The 20,989-nt window shown below is 43.1% G+C and overlaps 1 protein-coding gene across 2 annotated transcripts in view; it reads right to left on the bottom strand.

Annotated features, from left to right (window-relative positions):
• The window catches only part of Pitrm1 (pitrilysin metallopeptidase 1), a 33,949-nt gene extending 21,352 nt beyond the window's left edge, over positions 1–12,597 (bottom strand). The window contains exons 1-10 of one of the 2 annotated variants that reach the window (XM_006987842.4): positions 12,474–12,597; positions 10,893–10,995; positions 7,878–7,984; positions 5,549–5,700; positions 4,464–4,578; positions 4,284–4,380; positions 3,104–3,264; positions 1,896–2,022; positions 1,580–1,668; positions 80–208 (exon numbers count right to left, since the gene is read on the bottom strand). In XM_006987842.4, coding sequence (XP_006987904.1) covers positions 80–208; positions 1,580–1,668; positions 1,896–2,022; positions 3,104–3,264; positions 4,284–4,380; positions 4,464–4,578; positions 5,549–5,700; positions 7,878–7,984; positions 10,893–10,995; positions 12,474–12,529 — 1,136 coding nt within the window. In that variant the 5' untranslated portion in view covers positions 12,530–12,597. The remainder of the gene's footprint in view (positions 1–79; positions 209–1,579; positions 1,669–1,895; positions 2,023–3,103; positions 3,265–4,283; positions 4,381–4,463; positions 4,579–5,548; positions 5,701–7,877; positions 7,985–10,892; positions 10,996–12,473) is intronic. The other variant, XM_006987843.4, reaches the window with a different exon arrangement.
• Positions 12,598–20,989: the final 8,392 nt, after the last annotated feature.

Below are 20,989 nucleotides of genomic sequence, written 5' to 3'. Positions count from 1 at the left end.
TCAAACCCTATCCATATCAATAAGTCAAACCCATGAACCAATCAAGTCAATCAAATCCAACCAAAGAAATACAACTTACCCAACATCAGGAGAAAAGTCTGTGCCAAGTCCAGATTCAATCAGCGCTTTGTAAAAGGGTGAATTGGGCCCAGCAATCAGGAGAGAAGACAGAAGGTTCAGCGTGAAGGCTTCAAAAGTGTCAGTGATACTTCATGGGGGGAGGGAGAATAAGTGAGGGTCAGTAAGAAGAGAACACAAAGGAACATTACTGGTGGTTATACATATATTCTGTTTTAAAATGTGTGTATAAACATGTTTATATGTGTTTGTAGTTGCACACATACACACGACAGTCAACTTCATTCATCAATCCTCGGGTGCCACCCAGCTTTTGGAGACAGCCTCTCTTATTTTTACTAGAAGTTCCTGATTCTGCTATGCTGGCTGGACAGTGAGCCCTGAGGATCTGTCTATCTTCACTCACTGCCAAAAGCACTGAGATTACAAGTTTGTGTCACCACGCCCAGCTTTAAAGTTCTGGGATTGAACTCAGGTCCTCATGGCTATGTAATAAGCACTTTCCTGGCAGAGCCCTCTCTATAGCCCTAAGAGCTTTTAAAGTCATTCAAAACCACTCTTAAATTAGCATCTGCATCTCCAATCAAGCCTAATTTCGACTAGAAATTCTTGAATTTTTACTTTATTTTAATAATTATATGGGATAGGGGGGGGACCTCAGAACCAGAAAATTAATTTAGTTACACATCAGATGCTACCAAAAGATGGTCTACCCTGTCTTTTGACATACTGTAGGTTCAGCAACGGGACTGTATCAGCACCATAAGAGATGGTGAAGTTATGAGCAGCAGCCAGAGCTTGGGTGGGGTAGAAGAGCCCTGTTCTTCCTTTCTGAAATGCTCTTCAGGGCATGAATTTGATGCTGCTCTTCAGTAAATCTCTAGAGTTACAAAGTTTTGTTTATGGCATATTTTCCTGAGGACAACGTTCACAGGATACTTATACTTGGAGTGGACCAAGAACCCCCCAAAAGCTAAACTATTAAAAGCAGTCCCTTTTTTGGGAAGTGTTTAACATTAATGAATCAATTAACATTAATATATACTAAGTAGGGAAGGGAATGTGGGTCAATTGGTAGAGTACTTTCCTAGCATGCATAAAACCCTGGGTTCATGTCCCAGCATTGCATTAAAAACCAGGCATGGCAGCACATACTTATCACAGCATTTGAGGCAGAAGTAGGAAAAGCTGAAGTTCAAGGTCATTCTTGGCTATATAGCCAGTACCAAACCAGATTGAAGTGCAGAGACCTTGTGTGAATATGTGTGCATATACAATAAGAACATTATTTTTCCCTGATTGGATGGTAGAATTGATTTTTCCAACCCCACATCTGATATTACTAAAAACTTGACATTTGTTCTCTAGTCTTACAACTTGCTGGCTTCCTGAACCCTCATACATGTCGATTAAATTAACTCCTGAGAAGTAAATTATCTACCCTTCTAATCTGCCTATTTTCTTACTGTCTGCCAGCATCAATTTTACAACACATACTTACTCTGGTAAGAGGAAGCTAACGCTGACAGTAGTTTGTTTAGAGGCATCCGTAGCTAACGAGTCTGGGCCACATGTTATATGGAATTCTCTCTGCAAAATGAGATGATACTTTAAGCAGGCACTGAGCATGAACCAACCAGAGAGGATCTGGACATGTCAAATCCTTTGCAGTAACCATTCTCTCAGTCTTGAAAAGCTCGGAAACACTGCACACCCCAGGACAGTGTTATTATTAGTACTACATTATCCAAGTTTGTGTTTCATTACATTTAACCCACAGGATAAAAACGCTGACAATAACTGGATAGGGCACTCACAGGCTTGTCCCAGTGCTGCTGGGCTGGCACCGCTGTACTCTGCTCCATTTTCTGAAATTTACTCAGGGCTTCTTCTTGAATTTGTTTCAGGTGCTGTTCCAGCTGAAAACTGCCATAAGTGAAGAACCTAAGAGTTCCAGGGAACATAGCAGCTTATTTGCTTGAAATGGGAAGGAATCCACATGGAAGGATTTTGCATGAGACAGAGGGTACAAGGTATAGAACAGCTAATCTCCGCATGATCGTTAACTGCATTTAAGGATGTTTTTTGTTTTGAGGCAGTCTAACTACACATAGCAAACAGGAGAACTTGGTTAAATGCAACAAAAACTATTTAATTTTATTTTGAACCTGCTATAAAGGCATTGCAAAAACCAAATGAGTTCCAATGGCATACAATGTGTACCACAATGTATCTAAGATTGGCAGCCCCAAATAAGGAACTTCATAAAATTCAACTTTAGGCTACAATTACCAGACTGCATGTTTTTAATATAATGTTATGTAATCATCAGGGGAAAAGGCTACAAATGCCAGAGACAATCTTTCTTTTCCATTAAAAGCTATCACTTAAAGTTCAATTATTAGCCTGGTACATGCCTTTAATCCCAGCACTTAGTAGGCAGAAGCATGTGGATCTCTGTGAGTTTGAGGCCACCTGATCTACATAGTGAATTTCAGGCCAGCCAAAGCTACTCAGTGCGACACTGTCTCAAAAAACAAAACAAACCAACCAAACAAACACTATACACAAAAGTACACACAACAACTAACCAAGCAAAAAAAAAAAAAAAACTAACAGCAATGAAAAATAAAGTTCAATTATTACCATTCACCATTTACCGAACACTTCAGTCTGCCATGGTGAACATTATTCCTAGAGTGGACATCACCATTCACAAACTGTATGTAATAAGGGTGTTAACACAGACCAGGATGGGGAATTGGGACTCCAGCAGAGGTGACTCTAATGATAGTTTGTAACCACTAAACACTGCCAACTGAGTATTATGGGTATAGATATTTACAGTGATGCCCCAGTAGGATCCAGAGGTGAACTAAAGTAACATGATTTTTACCCACAGTTATGAATCTGTTCAGTAAACACTTCTTCCTTCAATGAGAAGCCACATCACTTAATGTAAGAACTGTAAGAATGTAAGCAAGTCAACTATTGGTCCACCATCAAATCTCTACACCAACACTACCTGGCATTGCTTGGGTGATAGTGAGTAGCATGGAACTGTTTCAGTTGCTCCCACGTGAGCTCTGGGATGCACAGTGGGTCCCCACCGGAGACCACAGAGTACGTGTGGTCAGGAAGAAGTTTGTTCTGAAGGTGCTGGGAGAATATCCTCTCATTGTCTGTCTTGAAATTGAAAAGAAGTAAGTTAATGAAAATACTTGTAAATCAAAGGCCACCCAAGAGCCACAGGGGTTCAGTTTAACTTGGTGTTCAAGTTATTCATAATCTGTGAACCCTAAGACTGGCTCTCTCAGAAGCACAGTTTGAAGTCAGAGAGAAGGGCATGGTGAGGTAAGGAAGAAGGAAAGAACTGCTTGGTCCACAAACTATATAAACACAAGGATGTTACTATCATGGAGTGTTATGAACAAGATGATACCAACTAGAGTATAACGGATTCGCTATTAAAAGAGGCCACAGAATCAGAGATTGTCCTGGTATATTCTGTGTGTTTCTGAATGAGTGGGCCAAACTAGGGCAGGCCTTCACATTCTAGGTCCTATATAATGAAACCTGCCCTCTCACCATCGAAGGGTTCTGCTCTCAGTACTGACAATTTAAGGAGTTAGGTGAGAATATTCAATAACCACAGGTCTCCTACATTCCATGTGCATACACATTTCAAAATTTTACAGAGGTGGGTGGGTAGAGGGGGAGAGGTGGTGGCTCAGCGGTTAACAAATTTGGCGGTAGCACACGCCTTTAATCCCAGCACTGGGGAGGCAGAGGCGGCCGGATCTCAGCCTGGGCTACAGAGTGAGATCCAGGAAAGGTGCAAAGCTACACAGAGAAACCCTGTCTGGTGCAAACGTCTGATGACACAAGTTCAAATCCCCAGAACACACATACAGCTGGACACGTTAGCGACCCTATGTAAACACAGCACTCCCACAGCAAGATGGGAGACGGACAAAAGGACAATGTGCAGAAGTTCATGGGCCAGACTGCCTGGTGTGAAAAACGAGAGAACCCTCCTCAAACACAGTAGAAGGCAAGCACCGACACCTAATGCTGTCCTCTGCTCTCCACAGGCACCGTGGCATGCCAGAGTCTGCACTCACAGATGAACAGGCTCCATTTAGACACATACGGTTTTTTACAACGATAATTTTAATACAGTAGAAGTGAGGAAGAGCACTTACAAACGCCCCTTTCATCTCATTAAAGACGACTCCTTTAAAGATCAAGGGGGTCTGAGGGTCACTTGGATTCTCATGTTCTAGTCGCCATCCTTCCTGCCTAAATAAACAGGAAATGGATAAATAAAAGATGGTAGTGAGCAGACTACTAACACCCGCATCAAATAACTGATCATTACACACCAGAAGTCCAGTTCCCTCAAGCACGGGAAGAAAGTTGCATCCAAATACACTGAGAGGAGGTTCTGAAAATCTTTGGGATTTTGTGTGGAGAATGGATACATCGTATAATCACTGGCTGGGGAGAAAAGAAGAGTGAGATTTAAAAATATACGAAATGCTTTGAGAAACTCATGACTTTGAAGTCTCACTTCTTGACATCCTTCAGTATTTAACTCCCATGGTAACAGAAGGGGTAGCCCTGCACTTGGCATTTCTACTCAGCTCATCACACTGAGCCTTAACCTTTCCAGAGCCCAGTGTCTTCTCTGAACACTCACACCAGCTCTCCAGTGACCTTCCCTGTGCTCTGATTTGATTGACTGCTTGACTTGGTTGCTCCACTGGCTTAATTGATAAGACCGATTGATTTAATTAAAGCAATACAGACATTAATCAAACACTGTACATGCTATAGGGATATCCCCAAATTTGTTCTGAACTTTATCAGAAAAACTCCCATACCATTGTCCTAAAAGTCCAGTTTTCACTTACTTACTTGCTAATGGTGTGTGTTCATACATGTGTGTGTGTATATGTTTGTGTGCTTGGGTGCATGTACACATGTGCTTGTGTGACCATGGAGGCCAGAGGTTGATGTTGATGCTTCTATCAATCACCCTCGGCCTTCTATTTTGACACAGGGTCTTACATTGAACCCAGAGCTCACCAATTCAGCTAGATTGACTGGATAAAAAGACAAAAGATCCTCCTGCCTCCACTCTCCTGCATTAGGATTGTGGGTAAACACCACTATGCCTGGCAATAAGTGCTAGAGTCCTGAACTTGGGCCCTCGTCCTCATGCTTTGCGGCAAGCACTTTATCAACCGAGCCATCTCCCCAGCCCCTAGTACTCCCATTTTTATTATCGAACCAAGATGTAGCTTTCCTAAAATAATTGAGTTTCTAACACCTTTCACCTAGTCCAGGGATTGATAAAAATTATTCTACTACATTAAGTCCTCTTCTGCTCTTGGAAAATAACTTCAATTCACTCACTTATATCTGAGAGACCAAACATGGTTTTGATTCAGGATGTCAGTCTTACCTGTGAAGGCATTCATAAACGTGGACAGTGACCTGTTGAGCATTTTGAAGAAAGGATCTCTGCATGGGTACTTCTGAGAACCGCAGAGGACAGTATGCTCAAGAACATGGGGGACCCCAGTGCTGTCCATCGGGGTCGTGCGGAACTGTACACTGAGGGAAACGACAGAGGACAAACAGGTGACAAGGGTTAGTCTAACATTCTGTAGCAGAATTCCTGAGCCTGTGGCCACCCTGCATCATTAAAAACTATCACTCTCATATCTCAGTCTTCCAATAAAATGCTTTCTGACTATAATGTCTGAATCACTGAGTCATGCTGTAAAATTTCAATGTATCTAGATGATAGCATCTTTAGATGAATTCATATAATCTTCCTTTATGGGAGGAGGGGGAGAGGTGTGCTGTGGGATGGTCTGTATGTCAAATTGCTCTCATTGGTCAATAAATAAAACACTGGTTGGCCAGTGGCCAGGCAGGAAGTAGGTGGGACAAGGAGAGAGGAGAATTCTGGGAAGCAGAAGGCTGAGGCGGAGAGACACTGCAGCCGCCGCCATGACCAGCAGCATGTGAAGACGCCGGTAAGCCACCAGCCACGTGGCAAGGTATAGGTTTATGGAAATGGATTAATTTAAGCTATAAGCACAGTTAGCAAGAAGCCTGCCACAGCCATACAGTTTGTAAGCAATATAAGTCTCTGTGTTTACTTGGTTGGGTCTGAGCAGCTGTGGGACTGGCGGGTGACAAAGATTTGTCCTGACTGTGGGCAAGGCAGGAAAACTCTAGCTACAAATGGTGCCCAACGAGAGGGCAAGAGTTTCCACCTAAAACCTGAGAAAAGATTCTAAAACGGAGCTAAAAACAGCTTCCTAATTGTCTCTCTCAAATGAGCGGCAGCTGCCGGTTTGAGCTACTGGCAGGTTCCTGGCGTGTGCGCTCAACCTGCAGTATGGCGGGAATGAGGCCTCTACAAGTGGCACATTAAGCTGTGTGGTGGATTTAGCCTTTGCTAGTACAAAACAAAAAGAGGTTTCTGGGCTACACGCTGCTTGGATAAAAGCACAGACCCACGATGGCTCCCAGAGCTGGCAAAAAACGTAACACCGCCATGTTGGGAAGCTGAAGTGGGCGGAGCCAGCAGCCACAGCGCTGTTTCAGGTTTAAAAGGCTGCAGCTTAAAGCAATAGGCTCAAGGTAATATAAAAAATAAGCCACATGAAGATGGCTACCACACAGAGAATCTGGATTATGTTCTCTTTGATATTCATAACTGAAGAGAAACATTTGATTGCAAAAGCTGTTGAGTTATGCCAAAATGTGTGTTTTAAAGGTACCTTAACTTCAAAATTTGGATGTAAGGATTTGTTGCTTTGGAAAGGAGGCTCTGCTTTTGTTTCCACAGAAAGCCAAAGGCTATGGATTTGTTCCAGATTAAGATACATCAGGTTTGACCAGCCAAGACCACCTGAAAGGTCTCCAATGACACCATGGCCCAGATGATCCAACATCCAAAATCGTTTCAAGGCAACTGGCTCAGACGATACGGTCTCACGGACTACTCCATGATCCTAAAATTTTCTTTGTGTCCCCATAAGATACAGCGCCCCCCTCCAGCAGGAAGTAGTAAGAGAAGCTACGCCCAAATTCCCAAATATACCAAGCTGACTTTGGAGATGTGTAAAAGTTAAAACCTTCCTTTTAAAAAAAAAGAAAGGGGAAGTGCTGTGGGATGGTCTGTATGTCAAATTGCTCTCATTGGTCAATAAATAAAACACTGGTTGGCCAGTGGCCAGGCAGGAAGTAGGTGGGACAAGGAGAGAGGAGAATTCTGGGAAGCAGAAGGCTGAGGCGGAGAGACACTGCAGCCGCCGCCATGACCAGCAGCATGTGAAGACGCCGGTAAGCCACCAGCCACGTGGCAAGGTATAGGTTTATGGAAATGGATTAATTTAAGCTATAAGCACAGTTAGCAAGAAGCCTGCCACAGCCATACAGTTTGTAAGCAATATAAGTCTCTGTGTTTACTTGGTTGGGTCTGAGCGGCTGTGGGACTGGCGGGTGACAAAGATTTGTCCTGACTGTGGGCAAGGCAGGAAAACTCTAGCTACAGAGGTGGAAATAGTTTCTCGCTCTATAGCCCAGTCTGGCCTAGAACTCACTACGTAGCCTAGTGAGTTAACAGCAATCCTCCTGCTTCTGCCTCCCTAGTACTAGGTTTACTGGTGAGCCACCATGCCCAGGAAGGCACACTTTCTCCTCTCATTTCAGGATGTATGGTAGATGTGTTGGACAGAGACATTCAAGGACATGGTCTCAAAAGGACCCCACACCTGAATAAGTTATTTTTGTCTTCCCTCGCGAGGTGCAGGTATCTGGCTCCCGTGTTGTCATGGCTGAGCTTTACTGCTGTCAGGAACAGTTCAGGGACAGGAGTGACCTGGGGAGAGAAGGACAGTGTGAGCACACTCACGAAGCATGGCTGCCTTCAACACACCAGGAGAGCCAGCATCTTTTCTCGTGTGTGTGTGTGTGTGTGTGTGTGTGTGTGTGTGTGTGTGCATGCGTGTGTGCATGCACGCATGAGTGTGTGGAGGTCAGAGGACAACCTCTGGTGGCATTCCTTAGGAGCAGTCCATCCTGTTTTTTGATACAAATTCTCACTAGCCTGGAACTTGCTGAGTAAGCTAGACTTAGTGGCCAGTGAACATCAGGCATCCACCTGTCTCTACCTCTTCTGTTAGGGGACTACAGGTGCATGGCACCATCCCTGGTTTTCTGTTTTAACATGGATTCTAGGGATTCAATTTAGGTCCTCTTGTAAGTATTTCACCAACTAAGTTATTTCTGCTGGCCAAGACTTAAACTAGAGGCTAGGAAGCTAGCATTTCAGACCTGGTGTAGACAGACCATCTTATTCAAATCCCTGATCTCACAACCAAGGAAATTAAGACTCAATTAAAGGCCAATGAGAAGGCATGCTGCTTCTGGTCCTAATTACTTATTCTTTACCAATCACTTTCCAAGCATGTTACATACGAACTGCACATTGCCATCCATCCCCTCATTTACTCGTTTACAGAGAAACACAGCTGAGGCTCAGTTAATAACCACTGAGCCAAGGTCCACCTGCTGTCCATGTCCTTCCTACTGAACTATGTCATGAATGCCTGCCATACAAATGAATGACTCGGCACTCCACAGGAAGGGAGCAGCAGCAGAGAGATGGAGGAATGACCTCTTCCTCAAGTGAGTCTCTAGAGTCCTCGATATAAACTACAGGATTCCGGGGGCTGGAGAGACACGTAAGTCAATAAAGTACTTGCTGAGAGAACATGTGGACCTAAGTTCAATCCCCAGCATCCACAAAAAGCCAGATCCACAAAACAATATGTCTGTAATTCCAGTACCAAGGAGGCAGAGACAGGAAGACTCCTGAAGTTCACTGGCCAGCCAGTCAGTCTAACACAATCAGCAAACTCCACGTTCAGTGAGAGAGCTTGTCTCAAGGCTGTGATGTAATGCAGTTGGCAGGGGATCTGCCATGGATGGAGCCCTGAGTTCTATCCCCAGCACCCTAGGAAACAGAGCATGGGAGCATACACATGCAATCCCAGCCCCTGGGAGATAGAGGCAGGAGGGTCAGAGAAGCTGAAGGCTGTCTTGGCTACACTGCACATTTGAGGCCAGCCAGGAAGACGTGAAAACCTGCCTAAAAAAAGTAAGTAAGGTTGAGGAAGATACCCCTGAGGAACCCATAGGGACCAGTGTGTGTGTGTGTGTGTGTGTGTGTGTGTGTGTGTGTGTGTGACATGCATGCATACACACATGCACATGCCCCCCCCCCCACACACACACACAGTGTGTCCTGTCACACATTCATATCAGCTGGTCCTCTTCCTTTCAATCATAAGCCATACATACTATGATAACTATACCATTGTCATTCTCTTTTCTCAGACGATAACCTGTCCACTTCTCTACAGGAAGTTCCCATCAAAACCACAATTAGAACCAAGTCTCCTGAGTCTAACTTAGGGGCCCTGATAAAGCAGGCTCTTGATACTTGTGTAATTGTAGCTGGTTTTGTGTTCCTGAATTCATTCAAAGAGATGATCAATGTACTTAAAACCAAGAGATAATGTTGTGCCTGCTTAACAACAGCTTTCAGGGAAGTTGTTTTCAAACAAGAATTGCCATTTCCTTCACACTTCTCTTTGAACGCATCATTCTGAACAAGGTCTTCACTGCCAGCAACTTGTAAATTCCTCTGCATGACCTTTCAGGGAACTCACAATGCTCTCACCCCATTTTTGTGACTCATCACTCCAAGATCTATCCTGGAATGAATGCTCCAGTTTCACTGGCCTTGCTTATTTCTACCACTTATCAAATTCTGCCCTTTGTTGCAGCCGCATGAGGCTTTCTAGCTTACAGGTTCTGCCTTATTATATTTGTTAAATACAAGCACAGTACAAAGTCTGTGACCAAAAACTTGATCGGTGAGATTTTCTTTCATATATGTATCTATGTATTTAATATATATATATTACATAATACATGTATATATATATATATATATATATATGGGAGACAGAGTATTCCAGGCTGTACATGAACTTGCTAAATATCCAAAAAACGACCCTGAACTCCTGATCCTCTTGTGTCCACCTTTCATTTATAGGCATATACCACCAAACAAGGTTTCATATGGTGCTACGGATGAAACCTAGGGCTTCCTGGGCCCTAGACAGGCATTCTACCAACTGAGATACATCCCCAGCTCAAATGTCTCAATAATTACATTTAAATAAAAAAGTAATATGAAGGTTTTAACCTAAACGTACAAAATAAAGACAAGAAAAGAACCAACAAAACCCATTTTTAATGTAAGTCAAGTAAATACTGGTATACTATCTCTTCTTTGTAATTCCAAGACAAACTAGCTAAAAAGGGTTGTATGTAAGTTTAGAGGCAACTATACTTGATGACAGAATGTAAATGAGGGGACATAGGGTACAGCAAACATCATCTGTACTGATCACAGTGAATGATCAGGCTTGGGTGCAGAAATTTCAGTGGATTTGACTACAAAAGCCCTACTTTGGCGTGTGTGTGGGGTCATATTCTAATGATTGAGGCTTTGAAGGGTACAATTAAGGCCTGGCCATCATTTCATGTGTAAGCCATCTGGAGCACCTGCTGTGAGTCAGGAAGCTTGCCAGGTCCTGGAAAGGTAAGGATAAAAATTGCAGTCTCTACTCTCAAGAGATCTCATCTGCCAGCAGAAGCTGAATGTGTACCAACCGTGCTTCATAAAGAACATGGCAAGACAGATGGGTGAGTACCTGGTTTACGGTGAATCCATGGATCTTTTCGCCCACTTTATACTGAAGGGCTCGCTGGCAGGCTTGATCACTCTTCTCCCTCCATACTTTGTGATGTACCCTGCTGAGTTTAAAGAAAGTTCTCAAAGTTAGTGAATTTCCTGATAAGCTGTTTGGTTAAATACCTTAGTGACATATGTAAATAACCCCATAGGATAAAGTAAACTAATTAAAGAGAACTTGTATCTTGCATCTTCCAAGAACTTGGACATTTCAAAAGACTAGTTTCTAGTTATGCTCTTTCTGTTTTGACCTTGAATAAAACAAAAGCACAAAGACTTTAAAAAAGACAGTACACGGGCATCATGTGAGCTGATAAACTTATTAGAGGAATGTACATAGATAATAAAAAGAAAAAAGCAAATAAACTCTTAAGACTGGGGGGCATAACTACCTAAAACAGAGAGTTACAATCTTGTCAGGGCAATCTTGCCAAGTAATGATGACATCATTTAGAACGGTTATTTTCTCAAACTGTATGTTTATGAAGTTTTCTGTGTTAAGATCTCAGAAGTATTCCTTATAAAGGTTATATGGACAGAAGGAAAAGTAAACAACAACACAAACCAACCCCAAACCCCATCAATTCAGTCCTTGGCAGTACCAGGGAGAGATGTTAAATTCAACTGGTCTTCCTCTCCGACAGAAAGTTCTAGATTATGGGTAGAAATTTTAAGCAACTGTTGATCATCAGAACAGGATCTGCATGACAACACTGACAGACAAAAGGCTAGGATAGTTTACTCATTTCTATTTTGGTAGCTGCATACACTAATAAAATCGCTGCTATCAAGTTCAAACACTCTTAAAGCCTACACCCCCACAGAAACCCACACCCCCATGTTTCCTCACCTGGACTAAGAGGAGTTTGGCAGCACTATAAAATAAGGGTTTGGATTAGCATGAAAGTCCAACACTTTTAAAAAGCATCTTTACTTTTCCATAAATCGAGTCGCTACAAAATGTTCGACTCCAGGAGGCACAACTTTACAAAAACAGTAGCTTGTCATGGAGCCCTAAAGGACTCTGCCTCGTAACAAAAATGAGATGGGCACAAATCTATTAATGAGAGCCATAAACTGCCTCTTTTATTACACAGTTAAAATCCACATCAAAGTCCATCTTTACTTCAAACAGCCTTGGTAACCCACACTCAGGACCACCCACTCGCTCTGGGACCACAAAAAGTCCAAGAAGGGAAAGTGGGTCAGGACAGTGCCCTGGACCTGGCTCCCCTTTGGAGCACCGGTGTCACCCCAACTCTGGTAGCTGGGGCAGCAGCTTCTTGGGGAGAGCGTGCTGTGCCACGCGCCGGAGAAAAAAGGACTACTTTACAGGCCCCGATGGAAGTAGGAAGTAAGGATACTTGGTTTGGGGAGCCCAGGAAAGGGTTTGGGGGTACGTGAGGCACCCGCAAGAAATTTTGGGAAGCCAGAGCCCCAGAGAGGGCTGTCACCCGTGCCCAGGGATGGCAGAGACCCCGAAGTCTCTCGTACCGGTCCCGCCCCTGCCCGTCCGCTCTTGCCACCCGCGGTGTCTCACCCGCAGCTCAGTCGCTGTACAGCGCACAGTCCTGGACGTCCGCTTAAGCGCCACATGGCAAGTGACCAACATGGGGCCAGTGTGGGGACTGCCTTTAACCTGACGCACGGCGCGGGGCGGGGAGCGACCTCGAGACTCTCATTGGACAGGCGGAGTGGAGACGTCGTCTGCAATAGGCTGGAGGGGAGGAAGGCGGTTCCATGGGGCGGAGTCAGGTGCGGGGCGGGTGATGGGTGGGTGATAGTGATGGGCAGGCCTCGGAGAAGGACCTGTGGGAGGAGGGCGGGAAGGAAGCAGAGCTGGGGACGGACGTAGAGGGGCAAGTGATAGGAGCTTTGCTGCAAGGGACCAGCCTGGAGCAATAAGAAGCGGGACATTTGCTAATGAAGGGCGTGATGTGGGTATGGAACATAGCGTAGGCAAGAGGGGAGGAGCATGTGCTGGCGAGGGGTATTTGGGCAAGTGAGCACCTGGCTAAGGAGGTGTTGGGGAGCGGGGAGTGGTAGTGGTGGTACTTGTGCAGATGAGGGGATGGATCTTTGCTAATGAGGAAACGGTCCTAGGCAGATAAAGGGCGGGTCAGATGCAGGTGCAAATGAAGGACCTAGCTTTTGCAGTTTATGAACCAAGTAGGTGTAGATAAGGGGTGGGGCATATGCTGGTGAGCAGTCCAGACAAAACGCTGGCCATTAGCACATGAGGGGGCGGAGCATGGTGCCTGACTGTCTGGAGCGAGGTGGTGTGAACCCTGAAATGAAACTGTGATCCTGGCCCTCTCAAATGAAACTGTGATCTTGCTTCGTCCACCGTTAGTACTAGGATGACAGGTGAAAAAAGTCCAGATGGGTACCCATCCGGTGTCTGAACCTCTTGGGGTGGTGGCTTCAAAGATGTTACACTGGATGGTAGCCAGGTCCCTAACACTACGATGATGTTACCATTAGGAATGGTCTCACAGATATCTCGTGGCACACCCTGGACAGCTCAGAGCTCCAGCAGGGGCACGTGGTCCACTGTGTCTGCTCTTCTCGTTTGTTGGCTCATTTTGAGTTTAGAAAGAAGACAGTGGTGTGTCTTAGGGTTTGCAAAGTCCCCACAGGCTCTTCTCAGAACCAGGAGACCTAAAGAAATCAGTGGGCCAGGTCCACTCTTGTGAATTGGAAGGGACATTTGGGATTCCTTACACCTAGGAAGTGTTTGGATGGGACTAGGAAAATGTCAGGACACTTCAGACCTCAGGTTCTTAAGCCTTGTTTCTTGCTTTCACTCCTTCTTGCCCATTGGCCCATACATGCAAAGCTTTCCTTAAGCTACTCTTGTAAAGACGGAATGCTAATAGATAGGTAGAACCTGTTTAAACATGTAGAGGCTCCAGCTTAAACATGGAAGGTGATACACTGGGTTCAAAAGCCACAGACCACCTGTTCAAACTCCTCATAGTGCAGCCCAGACTGCAGCTAAAGTCCCTTCTTGTTGATGAACCCAAATGAACCTCGACACAGGTGAGAATAGGAAGCTGTAGGTGCCTACAAACACACTGTATTCCTTTCTTCTAAGGAGGATTGGAGTGATGCATCTTAATGAGGCTTCACATTGACTCTATGATCTTGAGGGAGACAGCTGGGTATTATTAACCCTGTTGTGAATGCTCAGGAATCAGAGGCTCTGGGGTATTATAGTGTCTCCCCCTCTCTAAGGAGTAGATACTATATAAATCCAGTAATTACCACTTACTAATATGTTCCCACAGGACACAACCTCACTGAGGATAACCTAGATACACACACAGTCAGGATTTATAAATAAATACTTACCCCGAGTAGCATTTGACCTAATATTAAGACTTGAGTGTAAGCTAGACTATTATTAATCAAACAATTGCAGTGTAGAAATGAAAACCATGAACTACAATTTTCTATATTATAAAATGCAGGTTCCACATCATAGTGAAAATTATTTTAGCAAGGTTAGCAAGTAAGTTATTTTTAGCAATATAGGTTGTAAGCTAGGGGAATCATCAAGTGAGTTTTGGAGGTTCTAGAGGTTTGTTTGTGCTACCACCAGAAGGTATGGGAATCCTGGTCACAAATATATCACTGGGAGAAAAGGCTTTTGACAGGTAGTCAATCCCCAAAAGAAGGCATTAGGAGTAGGCTCTACTCCTCTATGGTGTGTCTGTGTGTTATACACACACACACACACACACACACACACACACACACACACACACACACAGACACTCACAAGAAAACAATGTGAAAATAAAGACAACAATTAGAGTGATGCTTCTGTAAGCCAGGGAATGTCAAGAATTTCCAGCAAGCCACCAGAAGCTAGGACAGACACAAGGATTCCGACATAGCCCCAAAAGTAACCCACTGCAGACACTTTGGCTTGAGATGCACCCTTTGTGGGGCATTTGGTGGTTAGAGGTCATCATCTGGGGTATCCATAGCCTCTCTGCAAGAGGATGGGTGGCTTACTGGAGATGCAGGGCCATTGTAGAGGGTTCTCATTACACCTTGGGTCTGGCCTAAACTTGGAGAGGAAATGCCAAAATATTGACTATCCTATTAGCTTGCTCATCGCTTTTGGATTGGTCTTGTAAGCTTTTGTTGGTGAAAACACAGAGGTTTTATCAGTTTACAAAAGGAGTAATGGATTTTTAGTTTAACTTTTGGAGGTAACATTTAAGTAGAGTTTAAATAAAAGACAACAGAGTTTTGAATAAATCCCAATTTTAGTAAGACTCAGTTTCTTGTTTTGTTGTTTTTTGTTTTTGTTTTTTTGAGACGGAATTTCTCTGTGTAGTCTTAACTGCCCTGGAATTCCTTCTAGACCAGGCTGGCTTCAAACTTGGAGACCTGCCTCTGCCTCGTGAAGCCTGGGATTAAAGGCATGGGCCACTGCCACCTGGCTAAGACTTTTAAGTAGATAAAATTTTAACAAATCTAGGAGAAAACATACATACTTACCTTGAAAAAATACCTGAAATCTTTGTTCTTTAGGTCTGTTCTTGGAAATATTACCATGAGCAGATAAATACCTTCAGCAAACTTTATTGTTTTTCACAAAAGGCAGATTTTAGTTTTATGTCAGTGACCTGGATTTTGACCTGAAGCATTTTAATAATGTTTACTCCCAACACATGGAACATCTTTGAGTTTTATCTTTTGCAAACCTTTTGTGACCTTTTGTAATGTGCTTAAGCTCTCTGGTTTTGCACTCCTCTTTTTCATCTTGAAAAATCCAGCAATTTCATCTCAGGCCAAAACTTATTTTATTATATAAAATTGTTTCTTACCTGAAATGCACTTTCTTTCCTTTTAAACCTTCCTTACCAAAACTGTGTCCTCATATTTATATGTTTTTGACACACACCCTGTGCTCACTGGTTTCCTTGGGTTTTGTAATTTCATGAGACTGAATGACATAACAAAGAAACTTGCAGTGTTGGTGACAACACTGAGTTCACCTTCCACTTTTGTTTTCTGTCCATTAAATATTGTCCACGAAGAAATCTAAATTAGGAGCAGCACAGCATGGCAGCACACCCCTATTGTCTCCGAACTTGAGAGGTGGAGGCAGGAAGATCAAGATTTAAGGACAGCCTCAACTACATGGTGAGTTTGAGGCCATCCTGGGCTACATGAGACCCAGTTGCTAAACCTGCTCCAAATAAAGTTAATATGAACTAGAGCCAGTAATACATACACACCCATATTAGCCCAGCACTCAAAAGGCAGAATATTGTGAGTTTGAAGTCATCCTGAGACACTGAATGAGACCGTCTAAATAAAGGGAAGAAAATGAAAATAAATTCAAATAAGTTTGCTTGATTAGATTTTCTTCCTGCTTCTAAATATGTTCATGATATCTACTCTTTATGTATAGTGTCTGTATATCCATATTGGTGTGTGTGTGTGTGTGTGTGTGTGCGTGTGTGTGTGTGTGTGTGTGTGTGTGTGTGTGTGTGTGTGTGCGAGAGAGAGAGAGAGAGAGAGAGAGAGAGAGAGAGAGAGAGAGAGAGAGAGAGAGAGAGGGAGGGAGGGAGGGAGGGAGGGAGGGAGGGAGGGAGGGAGGGAGGGAGGGAGGGAGGGAGAGAGAGAGAGAGAGAGAGAGAGAGAGATGATTTGTGTACTTTGTGGAGACTAGAGGTTGATGCTGTCTTCCTCACTTGTTACCTACTTTATGTGTTGAGACAGAGTCTTTCACTGAGCCTGGAGCTCACTGATTTAGCTAGACTAGAATACCAGCAGTCCCTAGGCATCCTCCTGGCTTTGCCTCCACAGATGACTGTGCCTTATTCTAGTTAAGGACCCAACACATCAAGGCTTGTTTTAAGAATCTCAGACCATCAACCTTAATTCTATCTAAAACATCCCCATCCTCTCCCTTCTCACTTCCTATCCTCCTCTTCCTCCTCCTTCCCCTTCTCCACCTACTCTTCATCCTCCTCCTCCTCCTCTCTCCAGTACTGGAAATGAAACCCAGGACCTAGGAAATGTAACTGAACTGTTTCTAGCCCCACTATTACAATCTAGCTTGCCCTTGCTATATAATCATAGGTTCTTGGGATCAGGATGCAGACCTACTTGGGTACTATTCTGTCCACTACAGTGCTTCAAGACTAAAATAAAATCTCGTTCTTATGAAATACAAGAAAATGCTTTAATAATAAAATATTAGAATCTAGGCATGGGGTAGCATGTTTGTAACTGCAGCTCTCAGGAGGTGAAGGCTAGAGGTGTGTTAGTGCAGCAAAAGTAATGTCTTGTTGGTTTGTTGCTTTTAAAAATGAAATAGTCACCGGGCAGTGGTGGCGCACACCTTTAATCCCAGCACGCAGGACAATCTCTGTGAGTTTGAGGCCAGCCTGGTCTACAGACTGAGGTCCAGGACAGGCTCCAAAGCTACACAGAGAAACCCTGCCTCGAAAAACCAAAAAAAAAAAAAAAAAAAAAAAAAAAAAATAGAAAGTAATAGTCAGGTTAATAGTCCAAAATAGGTAGGTAGGGAGACTTTGGGAGTTAGGGCAATGGCTCAGCTGAGTTTGATCCCCATGACATAAAAAGCCCAATAGATGGTGAGTATCTATAATCCCATAACTCTTATGCTGAGGTGGTTCATGAAAACAAGAGAATACCCAGGAATCCGGTTAGCCAGCTATTCTGGAGCATGCAGCATGGCAGAAACAAGAGAGACCCTGCCTCAACAAGGTAGAAGGAGAAAACTCCAAAAGAGTTGTCCTGTGCCCTCCACTATCATACCATTGAACACACCTCTCTCTCTCTCTCTCTCTCTCTCTCTCTCTCTCTCTCTCTCTCTCTCTCTCTCTCTCTCTCTCTCACACACACACACACACACACACACACACACAGAGAGAGAGAGAGAGAAACCAGAAGCACACGCACATTTTTTAAGAGGTAGTTCTTTGTTACCAATTGATACTTTTTTTGCAGGTTTCCTTCCAAACTTCTTTGTTCAGTTTTATTTAATGTACAGGGCAAATGCGCCAGTTGTTGGTATTTTCAGAAAAAAAAAATCTGTAGTATTCTAGCTTATTCATATAAAGGAGAAATTTTGATGTGCTAGACACAAAGAGAAAAGTGAATATAATGATAATTTAATTCTTAGACACTAAACTTTTGAGCTTTGAAACCCAAAATCTGTCTGTAATAAAGAGAAAAATTGTATGCATGCAAGAGGGTGGAGGAAGAAAAGGAGTACCTCTGATGGCACTTATGCATTGTTTCATGCACTATTGTTTGTGGAGTGAGACAAAGAGTAATTAGTGCAGAGTCCTTTTAGTGCAAACTCGTCCCAGGCAACATCATCTTTACAGAACATAAAGGCCAATGGGAGAAAAGCTGTTTTTGTTACTTCTCAGAAGAGTCTTTTATTGACTTAGAAAACACATCATTAAAATAGATTCATACCAACACCAAGACTTTTTGTTTAAATCATTGCTTTCTTGATAATATTGAAATAATTTGTTGAGGAAACACTAAGAATATTTTGAGTTTGAGCCCCATAATTTTGTCCAAGAATAAGGCCAAGGACACAAACTTCTTATCCCTCTACATCTAGTGTGAAGTAATAAGAGGAAGAATAATCCTATGTTAGAACCAGGGTCTTCAAGGAGATGTGAGTGTGGTGATGGCTGATTTGGAAGTGAGAAGGCCTAAAGTCAAAGATGAAATCCCAAGTTCAAAGAGGAGAGAGAAACAAGTCAAGCACTAACTTAGAAGTAACTCCTGGGTGATTTCTACAAACCACTTTTGACTATTCATTCATCAACCCCCACTTCCATTCCAAAAGCAAGCATGTGGTACCCAGGTAGAGGACTAGATGTTTAAACAGATGCCTGAAGTTCAAGACATTTTTACTCATGAATGAAATTCTAAAGTTAGATCTTTTCAAATGTATTTTTAGAGAAATGAATACTTATCCTTGTTTCGAGGGACACTTTTAATCCTGAGTTCTTAGGAAGTTGTAAGGAGGTACATGTAAGCCCAATATTTCAAGGAAATAAATATGTCATGAATGAATATGGATTTATTTTCTTGGTTATAATTGTAATTGATTTGGATCAACTAATTGGTAAACTAATTAATTGCTTCATAAGGGCAATGTTCTTCTAAATTCATTCCAACAGAGTTCATTTACTGTATGGTAGACATTGAGCTGCTCAATAGTTATGCACTGGGCTTAGAGATAAATACACGTAATTTGAACACCAAATTCAATTGCTTGTTAATAATCCATCATTCTGTGAGTTGAAACTGGATTTCAAAAATTTTGATTGCTTTTCTTTCAATAGACCTGGCCTCTAATGATATGCAACATAAATATGCAAACTTCATGAAAGGAACACTCCAAACTATCCAGGAAGCCTCACATGGATGAGACTATATTTGTGTCACTGTGCAGAGGTGGCCTGGATCTGTGTTATGTAAGATCTACAATAAAGAAATCTGAAGAAGAAATTAGAGTGCTGAAGGTAAGACTGTATAAATTGGGAAACTGAGTAAACTGCACAGAAGTAAAATCTGCAAAATGTAAAAACATATTACATTTTAACAAAACCCCATTTTCTTTTCCTTTCCTTCTTTTTGATGTGTATGAGTGTTTGCCTGCACATATGCATGTGTGCCATGTGCATGTAGTTTCCATAGAGACCAGAAGAGGATGTCATAATACCTGGAACTAGAGTTACAGGCAGTTGTGGACTGCCATGTAGGTGCTGGGAACTGAACCTGGGTCCTCTGCAAGAACAGAAAGCGCTCTTAATCATTGAGCCATCTCTCCGGCTCCTATCATTTTCTTTAAATCTAAGATAAAAATGAAGGTTTTTTTGTTTTGCTTTGTTTTTTCCATTTTACATACCAACCACAGTTCCCTATCCCTCCCCTCCTTCTGCTCATCCCCTGCTTTCCCCCCCACCACACTCCCCCATCCATTCCTCAGAGAAGGTAAGGCCTCCCATGTGAAGTCAACAAAGTCTGGTGTATCAAATTGAGGCAGGACCAAGTCCCTCTCGTCTATATCCCTCCATAGGGAATGGGCTCCAAAAAACCAGCTCATGCATTGGGATAAATCTTGGTTCCACCGCCAGTGGCCCCACAAACTGCCCAAGCCACACAACTGTCACCCACTTTCAGAGGGCCTAGTTCAGTCCTATGCAAGATACCCAGCTGTCAGTTCAGAGTCAGTGAGCTCCAACTAGCTCAGGTCAGCTGTCTCTGTGGGTTTCCCCATCATGATCTTGACCCTTTTGCTCATGTAATCCGTCCTCTCTCTCTTCAACTGTACTCTGGAAGCTCAGCACATGCTTAGCTGTGGATCTCTGCATCTACTTCCATCAGTTACTGGATGAAGGTTCTATGATGACAATTAGGGTAGTCATTGATCTGATCACAGGGGAAGGTCAGTTCAGGGCCCCTTTCCACTATTGCTTGGAGTCTTAGCTAGGGTCATCCTTGTGGATTCCTGGGAGTTTCCCTGGCACCAGGTTTCTCCCTAACTCTATAATGGCCCCCTCTAATCAAGATACCTTTTCCATTGCTCTCCCTCTCTGTCCCTCCCCCAACTTGACCATCCCTGTCCCTCATGTTCTCTTGCCATCTCCCTTTACCTCCTCCTGCCTCCATGCTCCCAATTTACTCATGAGATCTTATCTATTTCCCCTTTCTAGGGGGATCCATGCATGTCTCTCTTAGGGTCCTCCTTGTTATCTAGCCTCTCTGGGGTTGGTTTTGGCTTATAGCCTGGTTATCCTTTGCTTTTCATCTAACATCCATTTATGAGTAAGTACATACCTTTTTTGTCTTTCTGGGTCTAAAAGTTAAGGTTTTTATACTGGAAATTATTTTTTCCTTTGTTTTTATAAATTTGAATTTATTTTATTTTCCTAGTAATTGCTATATTTTGAAAAAGCACCATCCCACTAGGATTAGAAATTAAAACAAGCAAAGAACAAAACCACTTTGGCATATTCATTCACCAGCTCTCCA

The sequence above is a fragment of the Peromyscus maniculatus genome, chromosome 5 (genome assembly GCF_049852395.1).
Source record: "Peromyscus maniculatus bairdii isolate BWxNUB_F1_BW_parent chromosome 5, HU_Pman_BW_mat_3.1, whole genome shotgun sequence".
In the NCBI taxonomy this organism is placed as follows: domain Eukaryota; kingdom Metazoa; phylum Chordata; class Mammalia; order Rodentia; family Cricetidae; genus Peromyscus; species Peromyscus maniculatus.
Note: the sequence above shows the minus strand (reverse complement) of the source record. Positions and strands in the feature narration are given on the sequence as shown.